At 46.1% G+C, this 19,586-nt stretch overlaps 1 protein-coding gene across 1 annotated transcript in view; it reads right to left on the bottom strand.

Annotated features, from left to right (window-relative positions):
• The window catches only part of LOC137538916 (catalase-like), a 74,261-nt gene that overhangs the window by 16,031 nt on the left and 38,644 nt on the right, over positions 1-19,586 (bottom strand). Inside the window, exons 4-8 of the mRNA XM_068261348.1 lie at positions 18,756-18,886; positions 16,270-16,374; positions 10,730-10,855; positions 5,794-5,982; positions 1,685-1,837 (exon numbers count right to left, since the gene is read on the bottom strand). Of these exons, the coding sequence (XP_068117449.1) occupies positions 1,685-1,837; positions 5,794-5,982; positions 10,730-10,855; positions 16,270-16,374; positions 18,756-18,886 (704 nt within the window). The remainder of the gene's footprint in view (positions 1-1,684; positions 1,838-5,793; positions 5,983-10,729; positions 10,856-16,269; positions 16,375-18,755; positions 18,887-19,586) is intronic.

Below are 19,586 nucleotides of genomic sequence, written 5' to 3'. Positions count from 1 at the left end.
AAAGAGACTCAGTAACAAAAATGTCATCCTTTTTTCTACCATCCTACAAGTTCCTAAACCTATTCTAATGTGCTCTGGCTTACTGCAGCACTTTCTACTATCACCATCTCTGTAATAAATCAATGTATCTTTCCCGTCGGACTTGTCGCCCTGTGTCTGGAAGGCTGCCAACTGTTCCGTGCTGATCTGTTATGCACAACCCTCTCCAGGCCCCTCTATGCACACTCCAGTGTGTGTTATTTACATAAAACAGCAGCATCTCTGCTCTCTTATCAGTGAGAGAAGAGAGCTGGATAAAAATCCTCCTCTGTTAGGCTGTGAAAGGAGCTGGCTGACACATACTGAGGAATTACAGACACAGGGCAGAGCTGTCTGCAGGAAGAAACAATCAGCCTGTAACTCTTCAGTGCATGAGAGCTGCAGGGGGACAAAAGGTAAACACACAAATGATCTCCTGAGATACAAAAGGAAGGCTGTATACAGCCTGCTTGTGTATGAATGTATTTTCTATGTGTGGACATACTGTACATCAACCTACTTCCTGTTTTGGTGGCCATTTTGGTTGTTTATAAACAAAATTTTTAAAATTGTTTTTGACTACTTTTAATGCAGCGGGGAGCGGCGAAATTGTGACAGAGGGTAATAGGAGATGTCCCCTAACGCACTGGTATGTTTACTTTTGTGCAATTTTAACAATACAGCTTCTCTTTAAATAGCTTATGCTGTGCTGCGCTAATCATATTGGAGGGACTTGGCTGCTGTTCCTTACTGCTGCCTGTTATTTGGAGTGTTTCATAGCGGATGACAAGACTGAGGAGCCAATTAATCATATCAATATCTCCTCATACCATCAAACCCACAAATGTTTGTGCAGTGCAACTGTGTGTGGTGTGTTCGCTGTATGTGTGTCACCCCGGCCATCCCATGCATTTTTATTGTATACTTTTGAATTTGAGTTATTTAATAAAGCTACATTTTTGTATTTTCGTAATTCAAGGTAATCTTTGATTTTTGTCTGTGACACATATGCCGAGCCGGGACAAGGTCCTCCAGCACCCAAGGCTGAGACACCAAAGTGCTCCCCTCCATCCCTCCCACCCCAACCATCACACACTGATTGCTATTACACTAAGAGGCCCCTCCATCCCTCCCACCCCAGCCGTCACACACTGATTGCTATTACACTAAGAGGCCCCTCCATCCCTCCCACCCCAGCCGTCACACACTGATTGCTATTACACTAAGAGGCCCCTCCATCCCTCCCACCCCAGCCGTCACACACTGATTGCTATTACACTAAGAGGCCCCTACCATCCCTCCCACCCCAGCCATCACACACTGATTGCTATTAGACTAAGAGGCCCCTCCCCCATCCCTCCCACCCCAGCCGTCACACACTGATTGCTATTAGACTAAGAGGGCCACAGGGCCCACAACCTCCCCAACACCTTAATCTCTAGTTATCTGGCTTGCAGTCACTGCCATGTATCCCCTTTTCTTATTTATTTCTGCTTCAAACACAATTAGGAATGACAGCTGAATGAATTCTGCGCCCCCTCCTACACTGCGCCCTGAGGCTGGAGCCTCTCCAGCCTATGCCTCGGCCCGGCCCTGCACATATGCCAGCCTTATTGAACCACTTCAAATTGAATTAGTGTGGTCCACATGAAGGGTAGTTTCTTACGTGCAGTAACTTGTCAGGACTGGGCTCTATGCCAGGCACCATGTTGTGCGGGGAGAAAGCGATCTGTTCCACCTCAGCAAAGTGGTTCACCGGGTTTCTGTTTAACACTATCCTGCCCACTGGCAGCAGAGGATACTGGGTTTGAGGCCAAATCTGCAAAGACAAAATCAATACATTTTTTAGATTACACTCACAATTTGTTAGATTCAGCAGTGAAGCATCGTGGGAGATATCATATGCATTTCTAACTGCAACCTGAATTATCACAAATACCTTGGGGTTGACTCACTATAACAAATAACATGCCTTATCAGAGTTAACGTGCCTTATTAGCGTTAACACGCCTTATCAGAGTAGCATAGCGGGCGCCACAAGCTTATGCCTGCTAATTGGCAATGACGAGAGCTCCACTCCTCCTGCCCTGAGCTCCTGTGGGTCCAATAACTTTAACCAGTTCACCCCCAAGGGTTTTTACCCTAACGGACCAGAGCAATTTTCAGTTGTCAGTGCTCCTCCCTTTTATTCCCTAATAACTTTATTACTACTTATCACAAGAAAATGATCTGTACCTCGTTTTTTTCACCACCAATTAGGCTTTCTGTGGGTTTTACATTTTGCTAAGAATTATTTTATTCTAAATGTGTTTTAATGGGCAAAATAAGAAAATAATGGAAAAAAAATCATTATTTCTCAGTTTTCGACTTCTATAGTTTTCTATAGACTTCTATAGTTATAAAACAGACACATTTTATTTGCCCAGTTGTCCCGATTATTAAACTGTTTAAATTATGTCCCTATCACAATGTACGGCGACAATATATTATTTTGAAATATAGGTGTTATTTTTCTGTTTTGTTTTTCTTTTGTCCGGTCCCTAATTACAAGCCCCTATGTAGTAAAAGTAAAAGTAATTTTTCATCATAAAATATAGATTAAAAAAGCTGAGCCCCTAAGGCAACTATTTATGTATTTTTTTTAACTGATTTTTTTTATAAAGTGTTTTTTTTTTCATGGGGGGGGGGGCTTTGGTACTGCAAGTTATTAATTTTATTAGTATTGTGTAAGTATGTATGTGTCTGTAGGAGTAATTTTACTTTTTGGCCACAAGATGGCGCTCGTGAACACTTTCCCGTTATAGGAAATGTTCACTTTTTTTTCTACATTTAAATACGAGACGACTTCCTGTTTTATGAATGGACGTGGCCGCTGATCGCGGTCATGTCCATTCCAAGCATTGCGATTGGGTAGAGGACCGCTCAGTCCTCTTCGCCAATCGCTTAATACGGAAACCCGACGGAAACGGCGGCGGCGCGCACACGTGCGGAGCGGCGGTGGGAACATGTGACGTATTAAAACGACATGTTGCCGTTAACAGGCTAAAACATGATGTTTTAATACGTTAGAATACATATTAAATGGTATAAGGACATTATCCCCGCACTTTGATTGGCTGCCTGTCAAGTTTCCTGTCAAGTGACAGGCAGCCTATTGGGCCAGTCAAAGTGCGGGGATAATGTCCTGTAAAGTGATTGGACACGCAGGGGCTCAGGGCAGGACGAGTGGAGCTCTCGTCATTGTCAATTAGTAGGCATAAGTTTGTAGCGCTAGCTGTGCTACTCTGATAAGGCATATTAACTCTGATAAGGCATGCTAACTCTGAAAAGGCGTGTTAACTCAAATAAGGTGCGCTATTTGTTATAGTGAATCAACCCCCTTCTGTTTTAAGAAGGCAAACTTCTGTTTTACATAGCGTTTTAGTAAGAGGGCTTTTTGGTCCTTTGAAGCCCCCTTACTCACTCCAAATAGTTCTGCTTCACCACGAGCTAGCTGGGTATTCTGTAACCTTAGATTATTTTACAAAGAAGATAAAACATATATTCAAGTTTTCGAGTGAGGAAATGTTCTACCGAAGTTTTTATGAAAGTCTTGTGTTCCTGGGTGGTCGTGGGTCTTACGGCTGTAGGTGGTTGCATGCATGCAACATGTGTGCTGAAGCAGCTTGACATGTCCTTGTGTGTGCGAGAGACTGGTTGTGACTCTGCAGATGTGCACCTTCGTGTGTAACTTCCTTAAAGCGGATCCGAGATAAAAAACTAACTATAACAAGGAACTTGTCTATATATCTTATCTCAAGTTTAGATTTAGAGTTTACACAGCAATCTAGCTGCACACAGCTTCAATAGAATATGATTATTTCTTCCTGTGATACAATGACAGCAGCCATGTTGTTTGTAAACATTACACAGAGGCAGGCTTATCTGCATCTTGAGCAAAAAAACCTAACCCCCCCTCCTCCTCCCTCCTCCCCTCTGCCTCTGAAATCAATGGCTAGTAACACCTCCTCCTCCTCCTCCTGCCCAGACTGAGCTCCCATGAGCCCTTGCTACTGTCTGAAAGTGCCTTGGCTCTCTGAAAACCTGTGGGCATGGCCTGTTTAGTTTATAGGGAATTAGAGTATTAAAACAAAAACAAAAAAGTATTTGGCTTGAGGAATGCCCTATAAACAATAGGACAGGAACACAATTATGCAATAAGTAAAAGTTCATCTCGGATCCACTTTAAGTCTTTATTCAGCTTCTGCTCTGCTAGATTCTCTAACTTGCTTCTACCCTTCCCCTTTACTCTCAACCAGGCATGTCTCACTTCATTCAAGAAACTGCCCTTTATTGACCCACCCTGTCCTGACCACAGACTTCTTTACACCATCCTGACCCAAAAACGCTGCAGCCGCTTGCTGGAGACACATCGCTCTTAAAGTGTACCAGAGCTCCCTGCAATAAAAAGATTTATACATACCGTACCTAGGGCTTCCTCCAGCCCCAACTGCTCAGATTGCTCGCACGCCGCCGTCCTCCGCTGCCCGCAGCTTCTGTTCCGGTTCCCCGCACTTCCGTCAGTTGGAGCCAGTCTACGTAGGAGAAATGCGCTCTTTGCGTATCTCTCCTGCAGCCACTGAAGAGATACGTAGAGGGCGCACTTCTCTTACGTCAGACTGGCACGGACGAGACACGGTATCAGAACATGGCGGCGTGGGAGCGATCCGAGCGGATGGGGTTGGAGGAAGCCCCAGGTATGTATACATCTTTTTATTGCAGTGAGCTCTGAGTCCCTTTAAGTGAGTGAAAAGAGGAGTTCTTAGGCCCAGTTCACAATTGTAAAAAACAGTCCTTACCCGGATCGGAATGGATAGTGTACAAACGGAACGGATGGGAAACGGATCCAATGATAACCTATTAATCTATTCACATATGTACGTTGGAACAGATCTGTTCCGCACGATTCGCAGAACAGACCGCAAGTGCTGCAGCTATTTTTCTGGATCGCTGAGCCCAGCGGACCGGAAACAGAAGACGAAGCCCGGTATTGGGGGCAAAGAGAGAACAGAAACTTTCTTGAACACTAGAGAAGAAATGGACTGTTAAGGGCAAAATCCACTGGGGGTGGGGGTCTGGGGGGGATGTGGGGACGCAAACCGGGCCATACCTGAGGGGTGGGTGAGGGAGAGTTAAAACTTACCCAGGCTTCCGTAGCAACAACAAAAACGTTTGATTAGGCTGACCATCATCATCATGCAACAATATATCCAGGGCTGTTGTTAGGTCTAGGCAGCTACCTAGGGCATTGGAGAGGTACTAAGGAACCATGCAACGCACTCAGTTAATATCCTGGATTGGGGCCTCCAATTAGCCAGAAACAGGGCATATACTGTATAAGTAAAGTTATATATAAAAGTAGTTTTCTTTTAATTGGGATAGGGCTTTTGGCCATCTGTTGTATGTATATAAGTTCTGGGGCCCATTCCGAGCACTTTGCAGGGCTTGCTGATTTCATGGAGATCAGAAAAGCGATGTAACAATAGAATCTTATGATTGTGGGTCCACTGCAGGGCTGTGATTTCTATGAGATTGCAATATCGATGCATGCATTGTCTCATTGAAGTAACGCAGCTGCAAATCCCGTTCCTTCAGATCGCTTTTGTTTAATGGCAAACGATTGTGAGAAAAGTGCTCCCTAGTGGGCTTCGATACACATTACATGCCCACACACTGCACCCACCCACATTACACCCATTGCTCCCACCCCCACTACGACCACCTATAGCTCCTCACCTTGGTGACGTCAAAGGGATTGAAATACAGCCTCTTGGCCTCTTCGCAGGTCATCACCTGGATGTTCAGCGTCCATGATGGGAAGTCGCCTCTGCTGATAGCATTTGATAGATCCTTAAGAGCGTAATCCGGATTCCCGGAGAGACTTTGTGCCTCCTCCCTCGTCAGGTTCTTCACACCCTGGTTAGTCTGAAAAGTTCACAGAAAGGTATAAAGGAAAACTATCAAACCAAGTGTTCTAAAATGACATTGGGGTCAATCTATAAAAGGCTGTGCGGGAAAAAAAATCTGGCCGGGAAAATACCGCATTCAATATTTTAGACCTTTGTGTGCTAATTCATAAACATTCTCACAGCTGTGAAAGTGCAAGGATTTAGGCCCCGTTCACATCTAAGCGCGATTCCCGCTAAACGCAAACCGCTAGTCTATGGCAGTGTTCTCACTGCCTCAATCGTGGGCGTTTTTTGATTATCGCTAATCACAAACGTGTAGCCTGCAGCGGTTTGCCGGCGATTCTGGAGCGATCACGATTAGCATGTATAAAACCGCTAATCGCGATTGCTCCCAAAAAGCTACTTTGTCCAGTGATTTTTCCGCGTCTATCGGGGAAAAATCACGCCCGCAAAACGGTAGCAGTAATTGCTAGCGTTTTGCGATTTCTAGTGTGATCGAGCCCTTACCGAAGTAAACTGTCGGTAACATCAGAAGAGTAGCTGTTGGTACATTTGCTGTTCTACGTGCAGAGACCGCATTACAATATAAGTGGCATCCCAACTTCCCTTTAGATGTACATGTTTTGTTATACTGCCTCTGCTTGCCCTGAATCTGCGCTGAATCTGTCTATTAGTCCTTCTTAACAATCTATTTAATTGCCACAGCTTAGAAGAACTTCAAGAATCTTTACACATGCCAGGCTTAGGTGATGTTCACCTCCAGCAAATACACATCTAAAAAACAAGAACCCAAGAGGTTAAACAGCCAAACAGTCTAAGGCAGAGTTCCCCAACCCTGTCCTCAAGGCCCACCAACAGTACATATTTTGCAGAAAACCACAAACCTGCACAGGTGGGGTAATTAGTGTCTCAGCAGAGCTGATTAACTTCCTCTGTGGATTTCCAGAAAACATGCACTGTTGGTGGGCCTTGAGGATAGGGTTGGGGAACACTGGTCTAAGGTATTCAGGGGAAGCCTTGTTTATTCCCATCAGAGTCCAGCCACAGACTTCACTCTCTTATCAGCACTTCAAAGCAGGCGGTATGTTCTGTGCCATTACATAGTTACATAGTTATTTTGGTTGAGAAAAGACATACGTCCATCGAGTTCAACCAGTACAAAGTACAATTCCAGCCCGTCCCCCACATACCCCTGTTGATCCAGAGGAAGGCGAAAAAACCCCCACAAGGCATGGTCCAATTAGCCCCAAAAGGGAAAAATTCCTTCCTGACTCCAGATGGCAATCAGATAAAAAACCTGGATCAACATTATTAGGCATAACCTAGTAATTGTAGCCATGGATGTCTTTCAACGCAAGGAAAGCATCTAAGCCCCCTTTAAATGCAGGTATAGAGTTTGCCATAACGACTTTCTGTGGCAATGCATTCCACATCTTAATCACTCTTACTGTAAAGAACCCTTTCCTAAATAAATGGCTAAAACGTTTTTCCTCCATGCGCAGATCATGTCCTCTAGTCCTTTGAGAAGGCCTAGGGACAAAAAGCTCATCCGCCAAGCTATTATATTGCCCTCTGATGTATTTATACATGTTAATTAGATCTCCTCTAAGGCGTCTTTTCTCTAGACTAAATAAACCCAGTTTATCTAACCTTTCTTGGTAAGCGAGACCTTCCATCCCACGTATCAATTTTGTAGCTCTTCTCTGCACCTGCTCTAAAACTGCAATATCTTTTTTATAATGTGGTGCCCAGAACTGAATTCCATATTCCAGATGTGGCCTTACTAGAGAGTTAAACAGGGGCAATATTATGCTAGCATCTCGAGTTTTTATTTCCCTTTTAATGCATCCCAAAATTTTGTTAGCTTTAGCTGCAGCTGCTTGGCATTGAGTACGATTATTTAACTTGTTGTCGATGAGTACTCCTAAGTCCTTCTCCAAGTTTGATGTCCCCAACTGTATCCCATTTATTTTGTATGGTGCTAGACCATTGGTACGACCAAAATGCATGACTTTACATTTGTCAACATTGAACTTCATCTGCCATGTATGTGCCCATATAGCCATCCTATCCAGATCATGTTGCAATATGACACTATCTTCCTGAGAGTTGATGATTCTGCACAATTTTGTATCATCTGCAAAAATAGCAACATTGCTCACTACTGCATCCACTAGGTCATTAATAAATAAATTGAAGAGCACTGGACCCAGTACAGACCCCTGTGGGACCCCACTGCTAACAGTCTCCCATTTTGAGTACGATCCATTGACCACAACTCTTTGTTTTCTGTCCATTAGCCAGTTCCCTATCCATGCACACAAACTCTTCCCCAGTCCTTGCATCCTCAACTTTTGCACCAGACTTCTGTGGGGAACAGTGTCGAAGGCCTTTGCAAAGTCCAAGTATATCACATCTACAGCATTCCCAATATCCATATTAGCATTCACTACCTCATAAAAGCTGAGCATGTTAGTCAAACGGGACCTGTCTTTAGTAAACCCATGTTGATGCTGAGAAATAAGATTGTTTTCTACTATGAAGTCATGTATAGTATCTCTTAGTAACCCCTCAAATAGTTTGCATACAACTGATGTTAAGCTTACAGGTCTATAATTTCCTGGATCAGATTTTTTGCCCTTTTTACCACCTGTTCTAATCTTTATGAATTGACATTTACTGACATGTGTTGATGTAATTACCGCACAAGGCGGTAATTTACCTCACTGCTCGGTAATTGTAGCTTTTCATGCGGTAACAGCTTTTATGAATTGACAATTTTCTAAGTGCTCTGTAAAGTCAGCTGTTTTCTGCATTACTAAACATGGTAATGCTTTATGAATTGACCCCAATGTACAAATAATGTCTAAGTAGCTGTGTAAACATTTTCCTACTTTTCATGTTAAAGGAGTTATCAGGCAAAAATAACCCAAATGGGCTTCGCTCACCTGTGGCTTTCTCCAGCCCCTTGCAGCCGACTGTCCCACGCCGACCGCTCCGCTCCCCGCCGCTGTCCCGGTGTCCGTATCCAGGCCGACCGCGGGGTCGGTCTTACTGCAGCTGCGCAAAGTGGCGCTGTCAATCATGGCTGCGGCGAACTGCTGTGGCCCATGTGTCCGTGATTGACAGCGGCGCCTCGCATAGCCGCAGTAAGGCCGACCCCGTGGTCGGCCTGAATATGGACACCAGAGAACGAAACAGCGGCAGGGAGCAGAGCGGTCAGCGTGGGACAGTCGGCTGCAAGGGGCTAGAGAAAGCCCCAGGTGAGTAAAACCTATTTGGGCTATTTTTGCCTGATAACTCCTTTAAATATCAGAGACAAAAGTTTTCATTCACTGTGTGTAGATTTAAGCTATGTTTAGAATGTCTCATTTGCAGAGGTGAATCTCTGCAATCGCTTGCTCCACTGCAGACGTAATAAAGCTACGTCCATGGCGACGCCCTGGAACCTGCACTACGCGGCAGTGAGCGCACGCCCAAAGGCTGCCATCTTCAATCCAGTATAAACTATGCTGGTTGCCTGACTTCTGCGCTGCTGCTCTCCCTTTAATACTATAAGTCACTGGCCCCGGAATGAGCATGCAGATCAGATGCTGTGACTCTGGTGTGACTCCACTGGCTGCATGCTTGTTGCAGGGCTGGGACTCCACTGGCTGCATGCTTGTTCCAGGGCTGTGACTCAAACACCAGTGATAAAAGAAAATGCCAACATTCTTTTCGCATTCATTTTCCCGAAAATAATGATAATTGTTTTTCAAGCAAAAATTCCACCTAACATTTGTTTGGGGTTTTTTGAGGTTTTTTTGCGAATTTTCGTGTTAAAAATATTGATTTTTCGCAGTAAAAATTGTCACAGTAAAAGTATTGTTTGTTTGCGTTGTCACACTTTTCATGATTCTTCGTGGTAAAAATAAAGATTTTTCACGTTTTCGTTTTTTTTTTTGTTGCATTCTTGCAAAAAATGCAAAAACGTTAAAAGTCAAGTCTATTTTTCGTGAACATTTCTGAAAATAAAAAATAGCATTTTCGCTGAGAAAATGACTTTGGTGAGAATTTTGCAAGCAACACTGTCAACACATAACTAAACTTAGAAGCTCAGCATGACAGCCAGGCAACCAGCATCGCTTATAGGGGAATGAAGATGGCAGCCTGCGTATCCCTCTCACTTTAAGTTCCTTTTAACGAGTTGCTAGCAGATTAACCCTTTTAGGACCGGCTGCCTAACCCTCCTTAAAGTGAACCTAAAGTCAAGTAAAAAAAATGAGATTAACTCACCTGGGGCTTCCCTCAGCCCCCTGCAGCTGATCGGTGCCCTCGCAGCCCCACTCTGACGCTCCAGGACCCGCCGACGAACACTTCCGGTTTGGCCGTCACCGGCCGACAGGCATGGGAACGTGAGTGATTGTTCGCGTTCCCAGCCTGTATATCGCCCCCTATGCTGCTATTGCGGCCTCCTGGGGTCTGCGGGGGGCCCTCTTTCGTGTCGGGTAGCGGCGGATCGGCGGCGAGCGGAACAAACACGCAGCTAGCAAAGTGCTAGCTGCGTGTTTGAAAAAAAAATGATGCAAATCGGCCCACCAGGGCCAGAGCAATCCTCCGCGGCGGCATAGCCTGAGCTCAGCTCTGGATTACCGCGAAGGAGGTTAGAAGGTTAAGCTAGATACTGCAAGATGGTAAATTTTGTCCTGGTTACCAAGCCATGAAATGTCCTCGGAAAGAAAGGGGTGCAGGGCTGGTGGGAATAAAAAGGGGTGGGTACTCACAGTGCATACGAATTTGGCGTACACAGGCTCACCGCAGGCATTGACCAGTTTGAAGGCATGGACACCGTGCCCGTCCATGTGCCGATATCCATCAGGAGTACCCCGGTCAGTATGCATCAGTGTGACCTAGATGTTTGGGAGATAAAACCAAGTACAGTCAGCCATCTTCACTCATGGAGGCAAGATATGCAAGAGCATCAAAGATGGGATATCAGCCTCATCAACATAGGAGCTACTCTATCTCATAGGGGCTAATAATCTCCTTTGTCAAAAAAAAATATTATAAACGCTGACAGAAAATGCTCATAGGAGAGAGAACCACTATCGTGAATAATGGTAACATTTAAAATACGATCATTTAAAATGCACATTTTTTTACTAAAGTAGAATGCTCTGTAAATTACTTTTTTCCCTCATCTCCTCATGGGAGATTCTCAGTATTACCTTTATTCTTTACAGGAGCGCTCCTTGAAGAGGATCAAGGTACCGGCCAGTCTCCCTACTTGTGTTGCACACTATTTTAGCAGTTGGACTGAGCAACTGCAGTTCAGTAAGTGCTTTTGTACGCAAAGAAATAGCTGAGAACCACACAAAAGGAGATGGACTAGTCTTAGGCTACTTACACACCAAGACGTTGCGTTTTAGGGGACGTTATGGTCGCATAACGTGCCCCTAACGCAACGCCTGGTGCTCTTAGATGTGGACGTCAGAGTGAGTCGCGTTGTGCAGCTCACTCTGGCTGCCGTGTTGCGTACTCTTGGACGCATGCGGCATCACGTGGTCCCGCCAGCCAATCGCCGCACAGAGCGGCGCTCCAGGAAGTAAGAACTGCACATCACACCGTGCAGTGAATATTAATTAGCCATGTGGCTGGCCGAGGAAGAGAAGGGAAGACCTCCTCCTCCAACATCACGGAGCATGTGCGAACAGTCGCGGCTTAGCCGTGCATAACGCACAGCATGCAGCACATTCAACGGACGTCCTGTGTTACAATGTAACGCAACATGGGCACTGTGAACAGCCCATTGATTTTTCATTACTGTGCGGTGGGCTGCGTTACAGGCTGCTCTAATGTGCGCCTGTAACGTCTAACTGTGAAAGCAGCCTAAAACCTGACCAGATTTTCAACTGTAAGTGATAGCAACATGGGGGAAAATAATGTATACTACATTTTGCTCTGAGAGAAATGTACATTTATATGTATGCATTTTAAATGTAGCAATTTTTCATGGTAGTTGTCCCTACCAGCACTACCTCTGGTAGCCCCTCCACCTATGCCACACCGCGCACACAGCTCTAACTGCTGGACACACCGCCTGTCTGGCGATATTGTGATCTAGTCCTAAGCAATGCAATAGCTGAATACATTTCACTGAATGGAGCCCACTGTTGTGTGGTTCAACTTAGTAGTTATTCAGACACACAGATCCATAATGTATTTGACTCTTGGGCAAGTTGGAGGCATCTCACCCATGTAACAGAATACCCAAGCAGCTCGGGGTGACCCAAAACCACTAGGAAAGTATAGGGACCAAAAGAGACTGAATAAGCCCTTCGACTAATAAAGCAATGCTTAGTGTGGTTTGCATTCTTAGAACAGAAGTTATTTGCGATAACTCAGATTTACGTGTGTAACTGCTGTTACTCACAATGCTCCACTACTGAATATACAAATGATCTCTTTATGCCCATGAAGCCAGGCTTACATCCAGAACCGCAGGTGTATAGCAAGCCTATAGCTTATACATGTTACAGAGCCACATCAACGCCACACGCAGACAGCCTGTTTTGGACTGTTGGTCCTCCCCAGTGAATCCATTCCCTGCCATACTCTGAGGAGGACCAAAAGTCAGAGGCTGTCTGCATGTGGGGTTGATGTGGCTCTGTAACATGTATAAGCTATAGGCGTGCTATACACCAGCGGTCCTGGATGCTAGCCTGGCTACAGGGGGAGAAAGAGATGATTTGCATATTCAGTAGTGATGCATTGTGGGTAACCACAGTCACTCATTTAAAGCTGAATTATCACCCATGTAAATGATTCTACTAGCTGTACTCTGTGCCACTTTTCTTAATCATTAGGATCATCCTTATTTATGCCCTCCCCCAACACATCCATCACTCGCCAACCTTTGTTACCTTTAAACGCTCTCTAAAAACTAATTTGTTGAGACAAGCGTATGCGCTACCCTAAGCCACTTCCCTTTGTCCTAAGACCAAACTGCTCTCCTACTAGGTATCCTAAAACACACCGTATACTCTATGTATTTTATCGTATACTACCCCTCCTCTTGTTTCCTCCCCATTCCCTTTAGATTGTAAGCTCGCAAGGGCAGGGTTCTCTCCCCCTTTTGTGTCTTGGAAATCATTATACATTTTACTCATCATGTTACTTTTATCACTGTCATTACCGACTTTTAGCCCAAGTGGGGTGGGGTGGGGTCTAATCCCCTTACTTGCGATCTCCGTGGTTGCCTTGGCGGCAACCAAATTTTGGGAGTACAAATCTGATCGATTAAGATTGTTCCATTTGTCTAACAAACTACACTATCAGAGGCTCTCAACCTTTCCTTTTGTCTCCGATAATCAGGGCCAGTTCTAGACTTTTTGCTGCCTGAGGCGAACTTGTGAGGATGCGCCCCTTCCTCAGTCAGGACAGCAGTGCCACCTCCTCCCTTCTGCTGTGCAAGTCAAATGACACACTGCTGCTCTCCTGCCTCCCACTACTCACTCACTGTCAGACTCCTCACACAGCTCAACAAGCTGCTTTTCTTTAATGCTGCTCTCCTGCCTCTCCCCTCCTCACTCACTGTCAGACTCCTCACACAGCACAACAAGCTGCTTTTCTCCAATGATGACTAGAGATGGCCCGAACAGTTCGTCCGCGAACCGCGCAAATTTCGGTGGTTCGCGTTCGCAAGCGAACGCTAACTTTATGGCGGTTCGACCTGCCTCCTATACTACATCATTAGGGTCAACTTTGACCCTATACATCACAGTCAGCAGGCACAGGGTAGCCAATCAGGCTACACTCCCTCCTAGAGCCCCCCCCCCCCCTTATAAAAAGCAGGCAGCGTCAGCCATTTCACTCACTCATGTGGCTGCAGTAATTAGAGAAGGTAGAGGTGCTGCACAGACATTAGGGAAAGCTTAGTTAGTTGTGTTGCATATACAGCCCTGTCAGTCAGTCGCAGCTGCTGGTGGGACCTTGGCCCCTTGGTAATTCCTACTGTGCCACTGCCATGCCCAGCACATTCAGTGACTACCTGTGTGTGACAGCTGCACATTTGTAATACCCATCACTGCATATACCTACCTGTTGTGTTCAGTGCACCCACCCACCTACCTACGTGAGCGCACGCAGTGTCACTGCACCTGTTCACAGTACCTGTGTTTGTGTGACAGGTGCACATTTGTAATACCCATCACTGCATATACCTACCTGTTGGTCAGTGCACCCACCTACCTACGTGAGCGCACGCAGCGTCACTGCACCTGTTCACGGTACCTGTGTGTGTGACAGCTGCAAATATGTAATACCAGTCATTGCATAATTGTTCACAGTACCTGTGTGACCGCACGCTGTGTAATATACCACTCCGTGCATACCTGTTAACTGCACCTGTGTGACAGCTGCACATTGTATTGTAATACCAGTCACTGCTTACCTTTCACTGCACCTGTGTGACTGCACATTGTATTAGTCAAGTCAGTGCATACCTTTCACTTTATCCCCCCAATATGGGCAAAACAGGCAGAGGCAGGCCACCCAGCAGGTCTGTTCGAGGTCGTGCTGTCGTGATTTTGTGCGGCCCTGGACCAAAGTACAGTGTTCAGAAGGTGCGTGCCATCAACCCCCAATATTGTCAGGACGTAGTTGACTATTTAACACAGAACACCTCATCTTCCTCCTCCTGCTCTGATTCTGCCACCCCACGTAACACTCAGTTGGCCGCCACCGCCAAAGTGCCATCACCCCAGGGCTCAGCGGTGTGGACATTTTTTGGTGTGTCTGCTTCAGATGAGAGCAATACCATCTGTTCTCTCTGCCACCAAAAATTGAGCCGTGGAAAGACCACGACCTGCGTAGGGACAACTACCTTACGAAGGCACATGATTACAAAGCACAAACTGCAATGGGATGACCACCTGAGGAAAAGCAGCACACAAAAGCAAAGCCACACACACCGCAGTGGAAGACAACAGGCCGCAATTATTTCTCAAAAAAGGTGATACCCAAACTGTACCGTGATGTTGAAAGGCAAGTGGTGTCATCTCTGGCACACAGCGTTGGGTCAAGGGACCATCTGACCACGTGGTCTGCAAAGCACACTCAGGCCTGCCCGAAGATTGTCAGTCCCCACACACAGCATCTCCGCCTGCACGCCGTGTGACTGCCTGCCCCAAGACTAAGTCGGTCGCCACACAGCATCTCTGCCTGCAGGCTGCTTGACTGCCTTCTCCGCCACCACCAACAGGGTCCAGGACTCCAGGTGGATTCCCACATTTTTAAGGCCGCTGCTAGAATAATTTTTCTGATGCGTGTACATGCCTGCCTAATTTTTCTGGCTGCGCTGCGGCTGCAACAACAAAACAAAGGGCATGTACATGTGTCAATTCCCCTTTGTGATCACTACCTTGCCGCGGTGAAGGGGCTTGTGTATCACAATGAAGCAATGACCGCCGGCTATATGAGTGTCTGGGGGGGTGGAACACCCAAGATAATAAGGTTGTTGCTTCATTGTGGACAGACCAAATTCGATCAGCTGGACAGTCACTGTTGTTCTGTCATTGAGCTACCACAGCCCGGCGACCATATGGGCTTGAAAACCACCACGGCCTACACTCTGGCCACGGTGCGCACCACTCCAGCACGGCCGTCACTACGCAAACAGCTGTTTGCGGTGTGTTACACAGTGAGTTTGGTGTGTCAGTGTGAAGCAGTACTCTAATTACACTCCCTGATTGATGTATACACATGCAAGATGTTTGAAAGCACTTTAGGCCTGCAATTTAGCATGCAATGTGATTTCTGCCCTTAAAACGCTGCTTTGCGTCAAATCCAGATTTTTCCCCGCGACTTTTGTTGTCTATCCCACTCATCCATGCAAAACAAAAACTCAGGTGTTAGACCCCTTGAAACATCTTTTCCATCACTTTTGTGGCCAGCATAAATGTTTCTAATTTTCGAAGTTCGCTTCCCCATTGAAATCTATTGCGGTTCGCAAACCTTTGCGCAAACCAAACTTTTTGCGGAGGTTTGCATTCGAGGTTCACAAACCGAAAATCAGAGGTTTGAGCCATCTCTAATGATGACCTCTTCACCTCACTCTCCTCGCACTTCTCTTCCTACTCTGACTGCATGCTGTTACAAAAATGATGTCCCTGTAATCTCTGCTACCTGATGCTAATGTTTCACCTTGCTTCATGAGAGAACCGGCCTTGCTGATAAGGTGTGCCTTGGTTAGGCCCCCTGACGGCACATATATTCCCCCGAGTACCCACATGCGCAGGAAAGATTGCAGGACAGGATAGAGTACCTCGTGAAGGGTTTCCGGACGCAAGCTGAAGAAATCCCACAATGCATTGGGGTCCTTTAGGTTCGTCTGAGGGTTTTTCTTCTGGACATGTGAAAGAGACGGGAACTGAATGAGAGAAGAATAGAAAAGTTGAAATCTGGAAAACCAAACTAGTTAAACTTGTCCAGTTAAGGTCAAATCTAGGAACAAATATTCAAAAGTGATGTATTATAAAAAGAACAATTTCGCCTCCAGGACCACAGAGGTTTTCCATTACTAGGTAATGTAGTGTTAGAACTTTCTTCTTATTTAAAGGGAACCAGAGAGGAAGCACCCTTGTGTATTTTACCATGTATATCAGTAAGAACATTAGAGAAAACACTTACCATGCTCTCTGTTTCCTCCTCACTGCTAAAAGTGTCCGTTATCAGCAGTCACAAGAATCCCAGACTGAGCAATTAAATCTGGCTTTGCTGGGAATGATTATTGCTGAGTCATTATAGCAAAGCCACAAGGGGGCAGGCTTGGGCTTGAAATAACACCACAGAAGACAGACTTAGCTATAATCTTTCTGTAGCAAAGCTAGACGGAGCAGCCTGACTTCTCAGTCGGGGATTCTTATCAGACGTGATAACAGTCAGATTACACGGAGAACAATGAAACAAAGGGCAGATTAGGTGTTTACTGTCATGTTCCCACTGATTTATAAGGTAAAATACAAGAGGGTGCTTCATCTCTGGTTCTCTTTAAAGGACACCTGAGAGACAAATGGAGGCTGCCATATTTATTTCCTATTAAATAATACCAGTTGCCTGGCTGTCCTGCTGATCTCCCTGGCTGCAGTAGTGTCTGAATCACACACCTGAGGCTTCTTTCAGACAGGCAACTGCTGCCTTTCAGCTGCTCTCCTGCACTGGCTTGTTGGCACTTGGTACCGGCACTGGACCCCCCATAGAGCCACATGGGATCACGGCCGCGGTCGAAATGTACAAATTAATACTGTCCCCACTCAGGATTAAGGAGTTGCTCTCTGTAGATCATAAAAAGGGGCCAAATCCCCTCCACCTTTAACTGTGCAATTTGTACAGAGGCGCCAGAAGAGTAAAACAACTAATTAAAAGTTTAAAATGAAGTAGGGAGTGGTGGACTTACCCCTTCAAATGTACACACAAAACATTGTTGATTTTTTACAACAAAAATTGTTGAAGGGTGCAACACATTTCATGGGTATATCCCACTTCCTCAGGCAATACAGGGGGAGCATATAACTCATGCAGGTCTGTATCCTGGCTTAGTGTCTGTTGTTTTACTCTTCTTGCGCCTCTGTACAAATTGCATATTTATTCTTTATAAAGACACACCAGAAAAAAATTTATACAAAGATGCTGGCCAGCCTCCCTGCTTGCTGCACACTATTTTGGCAGTTGGATGGAGCAACTGCCATTCACTAACTGCTTTTAAAAATAAAGAAAACCCTGAGAGCCCCCCCATGAGAAGATGGGCTAGTCCAAAATCTGTTGGTAATGACAGATTTCTACCATAGATTACATTTTCCCAATGTTCCTGTCACTTCCAATAAGAAATTAGAAGTGACAGGAACATAGGAAAAAAGTAATCTATGGCTCATTTTACTCTGGGATAAATGTACCTCTTATTTGTATGTGTTTTAAATTTTAAGATTTTTGCGACAGTTCCTCTTTAAGGACCACAGGCTTTAACAGTTAAATATCAGGTATGGTAGTGGCTGACTCAGCCCTGACTCAGACAGGAAGTGACTACAGTGTGACCCTCACTGATAAGAAATTCCCCTTTTACCTCTTTCTTGCCCTCAGAAGCCATTTTCTGCTAGGAAAGTGTTTTATAGTTGGAATTTCTTATCAGTGAGGGTCACACTGTAGTCACTTCCTGTCTGAGTCAGGACTGAGTCAGCCACTTACATACCTGATATTTAACTCTTTTAGGCAGAGAAAGAAAAAAGGAACACAGCTGAGTTATTTGTGTGCTAGGCACTGTACATACACATGTCTATCTCATCCAGAGCCGGATTAAGGCTAAATGGGGCCCTAAGCAAAGTAATTTGATTTGGCTGATTTGGGCCCCCCATCATGTCGTAATAGAATCAGGGGTCCCTTACCTCCCCAATCCCCCTCGTGCAGTGCGGGCAGCGTTTCCGCATTCAGGCAGGGCTAATTGCCGCAGCCCTGCCTCACACGTGTCTGTCCGCCTCTCCCCCGCCCCTCAGTCTTCCTTCGCTGAGAGGGGCGGGGAAGAGGCGGCGATGCGCTGCTGATAGACGCGCTGAGAGGCAGGGCTGCAGCCGTTAGCCCTGCCTGAAGAGCAGCAAAATCTACGACCAAGTTGGTCGTTGATTTTGCAGGGGGGCAGTTTGGGGGTGAAGGGACCCCCGTTCAGCCACGGGATAGCGGCGGTTTTAAGCACTGAAGCGAGATTTATTCTCGCTTCAGTGTCTCTTTAAGCTGTGTGCTACATGTAGGGCCATCACTCACCAGGATGGGGTCTCTGATGAAGAACACTGCACTGCTGATGCCAACCAAGTCCCAGTTCCCTTCTTCCGTGTAGAATTTCACAGCAAATCCCCTTGGCTCGCGGGTAACGTCTGAACTTCCCAACTCGCCAGCTGCAAAGAGACAAAACCACTCTTACTACGAACTACCAACATAAGAATCCCGTCTTAAAAGTTCAGAGCTTAAAGGACACATCCAAGCTGTAAATATACTTACCTGGGGCTTCCTCCAACCCCCTGGCAGCCGATCTGACCCTCACCGCAGCTCCTGGTCCCAGCCAGTCCCCTCCGTTGTAGAGGCCGACCTTGCCAGGTCGGTGACTATTGCGCCTGTGTAAGCGTGCAGCCGCGCTGATCGCGCTCACGTGGCCCAGAATGTTCTGCTCAGACCTGTCCTTTAAAGTAAACCTGTGAGGTTAAGTGAGAGAAAAATGATTTGCCTCAGGAGAGAGAAGCCTCTGGATCATTTACAAGCTTCTCCGTCCTCCTCCTCCTCCAAGCTGTTCGAGAACAGGGGCCTCCAATGCGCGGCTGCACTGCCTCCCCCTCCCATACACATTTCCCTGGTCTCTAGTGGCCCCCCTCCCTCCCCTATACAGTTCCCTGGTGTCTAGTGGCTCCCCTCCCTCCCCTATACAGTTCCCTGGCGTCTAATGCCTCCCCCCTCCCCTACACATTTCCCTGCTGTCTAGTGGCCCCCCTCCCTCCCCTATACAGTTCCCTGGTGTCTAGTGGCTCCCCTCCCTCCCCTATACAGTTCCCTGGTGTCTAATGCCTCCCCCCTCCCCTACACATTTCCCTGGTGTCTAGTGCC

Source organism: Hyperolius riggenbachi, chromosome 11 (genome assembly GCF_040937935.1).
Source record: "Hyperolius riggenbachi isolate aHypRig1 chromosome 11, aHypRig1.pri, whole genome shotgun sequence".
Taxonomy (NCBI): domain Eukaryota; kingdom Metazoa; phylum Chordata; class Amphibia; order Anura; family Hyperoliidae; genus Hyperolius; species Hyperolius riggenbachi.
The sequence above is the reverse complement of the archived record's forward strand: the minus strand, read 5'-3'. Positions and strand labels throughout refer to the sequence as shown.